This window comes from Ostrea edulis, chromosome 1 (genome assembly GCF_947568905.1).
Source record: "Ostrea edulis chromosome 1, xbOstEdul1.1, whole genome shotgun sequence".
Lineage (NCBI taxonomy): Eukaryota > Metazoa > Mollusca > Bivalvia > Ostreida > Ostreidae > Ostrea > Ostrea edulis.
This window is the reverse complement of record NC_079164.1, coordinates 102,010,850-102,020,137: the sequence shown is the minus strand read 5'-3', so window position 1 is coordinate 102,020,137 and position 9,288 is coordinate 102,010,850. Positions and strand designations below refer to the sequence as shown.

Here is a 9,288-nt window from a genome sequence, read left to right as displayed (position 1 = left end):
CTCTTGATCATATCTATATGGATTTAAGCATGTAATATTCTATTTATCATATACTGCACTTTTATACACTTATCAATAAATCTTGTATGCATACAGTATAGTGTTGTTGTTGTTGGGGGGGGGGGGGTAATCTGATATAGGGTTTGAGGGCTGATTTAACATGATGGTACATGTACTATTCTTTTCATCACATGTGGGTTAATCTATTGCACTTTAAGGATAGATCAAGAAATATTTGATACATTGCCTACCTTGATACATTGATTTACTATGGTAAAAAAAAGATTTACTATAGGCTATAAATGGTAAAAATTTGATTGACAACAGTAAAAACTTAATTTGATACATACATTGGTTAACTACATGTATGGTAAAAACTTTGATATATTGTTTTACTACAATAATTCCAATGTTATTTATTATGTTCCCCAAACAAAGTTTGGGAACATATTGTTTTTACTCTGTTTCTTATTATTATTATTATTATTATTCTTTTTCTCCGGTACTTTTTTGTCCGGTAGTGTTCTCAGAAACTACAAAAGGGATCGATATGAAACTTTCCAGGATGATAGTATAGCGTTTGTAGATGTGCATAGTGATAGTCATTTTGTTTGCACGTGCGTGCACGCGCGCGCACGTGCATTGCAATTTTGGTACAAAAAAATGGAAAATCAGAATATTGAAGGAAGCGATATAAAACCTAAATAGGATGATAGTATATCATTTGTACATATGAAAAATAATAGTTATTTTGTCAGCACGCGCACGCATGCGCGTGCACGCGCATTCCAAAATTTGTACACTAACTTTGGAATCAGTCTAACTTTTTTGTTGTTCATTGAAATGGCTTGAAATTCATATCATAGGTAGATATTGAGACCCTTAACTGATTTACATAGTCAAAATTACCAATTTGCACGCGCATGCACGTGCGCTTCATTTTGATTGGATAATACTAAAATGTTTGTAACTATCTTATTTATGAAGCGAATGAGATGATATTCACAGCATAAGTAGACAATATGTGTATCTATATATTGGTGTAATAAAAAAATGCCAACGTACACGCGCATGCGCGTGCAACGTTTTTTAAATGTTTAATTTTTAAAGGACGATAAGGTTTTTGTTTTTCATCAAATTCTATTGATATTAATGGTTTAGATGTGTCTTGGTACTCCTTACAAATTGCTGTGGTTAGAATTACTGCTAAGCACGTGTATGCACGTGTGCTGAATTCTGATTGGACGATTTTAAAATCGCTATAACTTTCTTATATTTGGTGGAAACGTTATGAAATTCATACTGTGGGTATATGATACAAATGCCTGTTGAACGACATCAACAAAAATTCGGAATCGTACACGCGTGCGCGTGTATGCACGTGCAACACTTTCTTTCATTTCTTGGTACTGAAATGACCATATTGAATGTACTACATGTAATTAAAGACTAAAATAAAATGATTTTTTGCTATAGATTTAAAAGGACATCACTTTTTAATTGGGGGAGGTTTGGGGGAACATATGTAACGGTCCCCGTTACAATTAGAACTAGTTACAATTGTTTTGATTGAACAAAAATAAAGCTGAAGAAGAGTTTATACATCAATAAATCCGAAAATGTGATGTATTCATACACGCTTGAAAACAAATAACATAGTGTGGGGAAACTATTCAAATTTTTGCAATTGTTGATAAAGTGAATGAATTGGAAATATAAGAATCAAACATTCTTTTTGAAGAATTTATGAATGTGTAAACTCCGGACATTTTACTCACAAACTTAACATAAAAGTGCTTCGCACTTTTATTCAGTTTGTGAGTAAAATGTCCGGAGTTTTCACATCGATAAATTCTTCAAAAGGAATGTTTAATCCTATAATAAATACCTTGATACATTGATTTACTATGGTAAAAACTTTGATACATTGATTAATACGAGCGAATACGTAATTTCCGGCTTGATATCCATTTTTGCAGGCCGGTCTGATATGTGATATGGATTTTTCGGACCGGTCATTGATATTGGCTGTTGTGACGTCATCCGTACCACACAGTGCAGAATCTGCATAATCATTACCAAGTTTATGATAAATATCAGTATTATTGCCCAAGTAAAAATATTTTATATCTATATGACCTGAATTAATCTCTTGATCACATCTATATTTTGCACTATTCCATATACTGATCTCTTTATCAGTCCCCTACTGACAATGATGAAAAGGACTTCGGGTTTGCACTCCGTTTGTTCGTCTGTCTGTCCAGCAAATCAGTTTCCTGCACTTATTTTCTCTGTTCTTGCAGATATTTATTTGATAATTGGTACATTGCTTTGCCAGATCATGATACAGACCAAATTCAAATTTTGTCTTGGTCCATTAATTTTTCACTAAATTATGGCCCTTGTACTTAAAAAAAAATAGCATAGTTTACCAGTTTTCTGAACTTTTTTGTTTGTTGTTCTTGCAGATGTTCATTTGATATTTGGTACATTGCTTTACCATAACAAGTTACAGATTACATTTCAATTCCGTCTCGGTCCATTGATTTCTCACTAAGTTATGGCCGTTGGACTTAGAAAAATAGCATGAATTATCAGTTTTCCAGACATCTTTTTATTGTGCTTGCAAATATTCATTTCACAATTGGTACATTGCTTTGAAGTTACAGATCAATTTTGAATTTTTTCTAGTCTAGTTTTTGTACCTGAACAGTATATAATTTCAAATCAGTCCTATCCTGGTTCCCCAATTTTCCACTTTACCATAATCTGCACAATGAGCTTAGAATATTGTTGTGGTCCAATAATTTTTGCGACTGGTAGGAGACTATGTATTGCTGTGCAATACTCTCAGAATGCTTGTTATATAAAAATTTTACAATCTGCATGCACTATGTGAAAATAGTAGTCAGGGTTTCAATGCTTGCCTTTGACTCATGCACTACATGTCAAAACCCTGACTACTAATTTGGCATACTGCACACATATACATGTAACTTTATTATAATTATCATGCTGTCTCTCAATATTTTTTTCTAAATATTTGGGTTTGGTATTTACATTTTAATGGAACAAAGGGCAATCACTCTAAATGTGTATCCAATATTGATTTATGGAGATATTTTAAATGCAGTATCGATTTATATTTTATTTTCTTTATGACAGTTATACTAGTTAGCTTTGTTTAGCAAGAGTCCCTAGTTTAAGCCCCAGATTGCAAATCATTTTTCTGAATTAACAGTGTTGTTTCGGCAAGCTTAAAAATTTTAACCAGCGAAAAAAGAAAAGACAGACACAAGAAATTGTGATACTGTACTTTTATCTGTGCACAACACAAAAATAGTCTGGTACAGAATACATAGCAAGAAACTAATTGGGAAGTGTAAGAATTTACAAATTTTTTTATGTTAATGCCTTACCTCAAAGGACCTCTCGTTCTTGACAGCCCAGATACAGATCCCTATGGATAGGAGAGACATGAACATGAGGGGGATGAAGACCAGGATCCAGGAATGCATCTCCGTCTCCAGATTGTTACAAGCCAGAATCTCAAACATCAGCAGCAACAGGTGCATTCCTGTACAGATCACCATCGCCTTAAACTGCACATGGCTGTTGTTCTCCATCCTGCAATGCAATACACATCCTCATACATCGAGTCCCCACTTTATACATGTGTGCTGGTGTACATTAATAACATGTAGCTGTAATAATGTAGCTTCTCTGATTTTTTTAATTCTGACATTTTCTCTTTCCCTCCCCCAAGTCGGAGAGGGCTACATTACTGCAGCTTATTAACATGTTACAACAATACATTAATGTCATTGCATCATACAATATTATAGTGTATATTGTCAAAGAATTGAACTCCTAGCAATACGGACAGGTCAATGGCACAGGTCAATAAACAGGACATGAAAATATTTTGTATCTATTGCAATACAGTACAAAATGTTGTCTGCCTATACACACTACAAATGTTCTCTTCCTATATATGTAAGACTCTAAAGTGTGATGGTCTGCACAAAAGTGCGATGGTCACACCAAAGTGTGATGGTCTGCGCCAAAGTGCGATGGTTTGTTAACGTTACGGACACCAAAGTGTGATGGCCACGCCAAAGTCCGATGGTGCGGAGTTCAGTAACGTTTGTGATGTCACGTCATTATGACTTCATTCTAATCTTAACGTCTTTCAAATAAAACCGAAGAAATGCAACACGGACGACAGCAACGGCAAGGTATACAAGGTTGAGGATGGTGAGAACGGCAAAGTACATTTGTTGTCGAACATTCTTTAATTCATGATCATTTATTACTTGTGACGTACACATAATAAAATCCTGGGGATATGCTATAATGCAAAACATTCTATACGATTTTGCGTTGGAAAATTTTGTGTTTAATAACACGACAACTAGATGGTAATGAAATAAGTTCAACTTCTTATTTTCTATGCATGGATTTTGCACTGATATTTTAGTGAAACAACACACGGTTGGTACAGTCTGTACCAAAAACACTGTGTCGTTTACAAACCAATGGATTTCGGTGTGTCACACCATCGCACTTTGGCATGTCAGACCATTGCACTTTGGGGCATGAGTGTTGACCATCGCACTTTGGCGTGTCACACCATCAGGGTTTAGCGCAGACCATCGGGGTTTGGCGTGACCATCGCACTTTGGAGTCCCATCGCACTTTGGAGTCCCATCGCACTTTGGAGTCTTACATATATACACTACAAATGTTGTCTGCCTATACACACTACAAATGCTGTCTGCCTATATATATACTACCTGTATTGGGGGTGTTTCCACCAAACATAACTCCCCAGAGAAGCTCCGACAATGACAAACATTTTCCAGATCCAGATGGGAAGGAAAATGACCCAGTAGCTCCATTGAATTGTTTCATCTAACCTTAGAGCAAACAGCAGGGAAAACAACAGGAGGCATGTGAAGACCAGAAACTTACTGAAAACAAATCAAAGGACTGTAATGCATACATGTATCTCGTTAGACCAAATACGCATTTTCCTAGTTTCCCCAATAGTTGTTCTCTTGCAACAGAGAGACGCAAAATATGTTTTCGTACACACGCAGTGAGTACAAATGCTTATTGCTGCATTCATATATTGCCTAAAGAATGATTACTAGCTGTCTTGCAATTACCAGAACTTATAAAAGGGAAACACAAATTTTGTATGTTTTATACAAGTATTTGATGAACAAATAGCTCACACAAAAATCGATAATCATCATCTTTTTTGATAAAAGTATTACTTGTGTCAAAGAGGAAATAAATAATAATTCCATAATTTAATTTAATTTCCTACTTCAAACAAATTATCCTTGGTATGGTCAGTCTAATGTATACCTACCGCTGATATAAACAAAATTTATGCTTTCATAAATTTTAGCATTATCTACATATCTAGTCTATAATACATCTTGTACCCACCCATGCAATCAATAGAATAATGAACATACCTCCATCACAGAAGAGCTGATATCTCAGAAATTGCATATTAGAACCCTCAAAGATGTGACAAATGAAGTGAAATCTTTAGGGTTTGAAACCCATCTTTTTTCAAGGTTTGCTAATGTGACAAAACTATGAAAGGTATCTAGTTATTGCCAATTTCAAAACCAATAATAAAATGTCAGAAAAATGAAGAATTTCATCATCTGCTGTGGTTTTATGATAAAAAATTTCATGACATTTTACAACTCAGTGAATAACAAGACTACTATTTCTACATGCTAACAGAGATATACAGTAGAACATGGTTACAGAGAACACAAGTATAATGAATTCATGCTTACAGTGAAGTGATTTTCATTCCTTGTAGTTTTGAAATATATCATGAACTTGTTAGATATAATGAATTACGTTTATAAAAAAATCAAAATTGTTCACCCCCTCCTCCCTACCACTACCACCATTTTTATACGCCCACATAAAAATGCTGGTGTATTATGCTATACCGCTGTTGTCCATCTGTCTGTCCCTTTAAGGAGGTATGCTACACCAGAGAAATTTGATGTAGATGAAAAGTGGAGGATATGTACAACAATATTTTGAAGTTGAAAATTTTCAAATTTACTTTATTTTGTCAAAAAATACAGTTTCAGTAGAAGATAATCTGAAAAAAATTTAAAACCCCTGCCGGACTCGAACCTGCGACCTACAGTTCAGCAGTCGGTATTCAAACCTACTGAGCTACTCGACTAGGTAATTAAATGGAAAAGGAAAAGACAAATATTGCTGATATCGATTTTTTTCATCCGTGTTTTTAAAGGAAGTCAGCCATTATGACGATGTAGAGTACTACCTTAACTTTGTCTTCGCAACTCCTCCTAAACCTATTTTAATGAAACTTGGTACAAAGAGAGATCACAATGTGGAGCTGTGCATATTGCAAGATGAATGCTGTCCAGTGGTTTTTTTTTAAAGGAGTTGTGGCCCTTGGACTTAATTTTTTCTATTCAAAATATTTTGTCTTCACAATTTCTCCTAAACCCTGTGGGGGATTTTAATGAATTTTGGTACAAAGAAAGATCACAATGTGGAGGTGTACATACTGCAAGGGGAATGCTATCCATTGTTTTTTAAAGGAGTTACAGCTCTTGGACTTGGGTTTTTTTTCTATTCAAAATACTTTGTATTCGCAACTCCTCTTAAACCCTTTGGGGGATTTCAACGAAACTTAGTACAAAGGAAGATCACAATGTGTAGATGTGCATATTACAAGGGGAATGCTGCCCCACTATTTTTGAAGGAGTTACATCCCTTGGACTTAGATTTATTTAATGCAAAATACATTTTTATTGCAACTCCAACGAAATCCTTTTGTAGATAATCCTTTCGTGGATTTTAATTTCATGGTACTGTCAAACAAATGTTAAACAACGATAATAAAGCCTCGATTTTTCAAATCCTAGAACTATTTATATTGATCCAAATTATTATCCTTGGATATGGATTTACTTGTTCATATTCCTGGGTCAATAATGTATGCAGGCGTGTCATGTACTAGTTTAGCGGTGCCCTATTTTTCGCTATAAGCATGTGTTACTGTACCATTGAAAGATACAAGTGTATAGTAACAATATGAATCTTGTACACAACATCCAGGGTTTTATCCAGCTTTTCAATGCCACTACCCATTTCATGTTTATAAGGAATTTTAGAGAATGCAGTTGTGAACTTTCAGAGTGGGGGGGGGGGGGGGGGGGGGGGAGGAGAGAGTAGGGGGGGGGGAGAGGGGGGTCCTTCAGATTATAATATCTCAAAACAGACATATAAATTAATTGATTACTGATTATTATCTATATTGCAAGACTTTGGTAATTATAGAAAGTGACTTAGATTATATAAAAATGATATTTTGTTAAAATTTTCATACAATTTTGTGTAGTCTTTACATATGAAATATTCAATTGTTGTGAAATGGGAAAAGGTACTCGTTACCTGTAGAACCCAATGTCACTCTATGTCTGCAGGGGAAATGACATTAAAAAGTCCAGTTTTCATAATTTAGGACAAGTCAAACATTCATCCTTATTACCTGGGTCATCTTGGCCCTACTATTCTTCATCAGAATAGTTTCAGAATTTTTTTTACCATCTTGAAAATATTTCACCTGATATTATGACCCCACCCTAGCCTTGAATTTGAATTCACACAATATAGGAATGCTTCCATTTCAATATCACTAACATGGACTTGCTGACCTACAAAAGATTTTTTCCATACATATATTCTTGTATTATGTAAAATTTGGTACCTGAATTTAGTCTCACATAAACCCCAGGGTCCATAATTTGGAGGTGAAAATTAATGTGGCCATGCTACTCTTCAAAACATTATTTAAAAAATTCCTACCTATATATTTTCATGTAAAACTTTGAATTCCTATATCAGCCCCACCCTAATCACAGGAGTTATATGATTTGATTATGCAAATATGAACCTGCACTACAAAGGGATGCTTGTATAAATTTTGATCCCCTACTGTCGCCCCACTATATCCTCCAGGTCCATAACTTGAAAAAACTGAAATCTGCACTACCTGAGAATCCTTACATACTTTATCATAGCTCTCTTGTTCATCAAAAGATGATTTTTTAAGTAAAGATTTATTCCTATGACATATCATACCAGGCAAAACTTTGGATCTCCTATCAAGGCCCCTTGTACTCCCAGGGCCATGTCTCAAACAGATTTGAATCTGCAATACCTGAGGATGCTTGCATATCAATATGACTAACCATGGCCATTTTTCAGTCTCACCAGAAGATTATTTTTAAGATTTCCTCCATATATCCCCAGTTTACATTATTTGCGAATGCTTGCATGTTGAGATAACTAATCATGGGAATGCCGTTTTTGAGAAGATGATTTTTAAAAAGTATTTCCTATATCATATATAAAACTATAAACCTGTTGTTCGTAAGATTTTTGAATGGTTCAACCTTAATTTTCTTGATAATTTACCCTTGGGAGGAAGCACAGACCTTCATCTGAACAATTAATTTGGAATCCCCTTTACCCATGGATGCTCTGTATCAAGTTTAATTGAAATTGGCCAAGTGGTTCTGGAGAAGACGTCAAAAATGTGTAGTGTACAGATGAACTATGGATGATAAGAAAACCTCATTTGAGCTTATAGGTCAGGTAAACAAAAAAATTAATAATTTTATGGGCCATTTTTGAGCCTTATTATGCACATAGTCTCCTTGTGAGAGGACTTTAATAGAGGGGGAAAAAGCCCTCTCACAGCCCCTAAGGAAAATATAGAAAACTATTATAGATTAAAAATTAAACCATACCTATGGAACTAAGTATGAAATTTGAAAATTTTGATCAAAATGGCATCGATTCGAATGCAAACGTGAGGACATGCATTTCACCATTTCAAATCTTGTCTACCCAAGTTCACATCACAAAATCTGTAAAAGCATGTAAACCATATTTCCTTAATCATAATCACTCCTTGATTATACCATGTCTCCTGTGTTTTTAAATTTGCTAAATATGACGTGCACTTTTAACATCAATAAAATTATATTACCTGCGTTCAATGAATAAGCAGATCAAAAGTCGTGTAACAAGAAGTTAATAAATACTCAATACCAATGTGTTTTGCTTCGCTCTCAAACTGGGTCATGTCCTAAAACATATGTATTATATTGTTTACACTGTATAATGACTATATAACCTATGGCAAGTGATAGGATGTTGCTTGATTAATAGAGATTTAACTGTTACAATATTCTATTT

General features: G+C 34.6%; 1 protein-coding gene across 4 annotated transcripts in view; it reads right to left on the bottom strand.

Annotated features, from left to right (window-relative positions):
• Nucleotides 1–9,288, bottom strand: part of LOC125669249 (transmembrane protein 185A-like) — a 30,997-nt gene that overhangs the window by 21,229 nt on the left and 480 nt on the right. For 2 of the 4 annotated variants that reach the window (XR_008796170.1, XM_048903700.2), the window contains exons 2-3: nt 4,800–4,976; nt 3,423–3,630 (exon numbers count right to left, since the gene is read on the bottom strand). Coding sequence is in view for 3 of the 4 variants with exons in the window: in XM_048903700.2 (XP_048759657.1) it covers nt 3,423–3,630; nt 4,800–4,976 (385 nt within the window). In the remaining variant the exon portion in view is untranslated. Of the gene's footprint in view, nt 1–3,422; nt 3,631–4,799; nt 4,977–9,079; nt 9,179–9,288 lie in introns of all 4 variants that reach the window. The other 2 variants (XM_056141522.1, XM_056141525.1) reach the window with 2 other exon arrangements.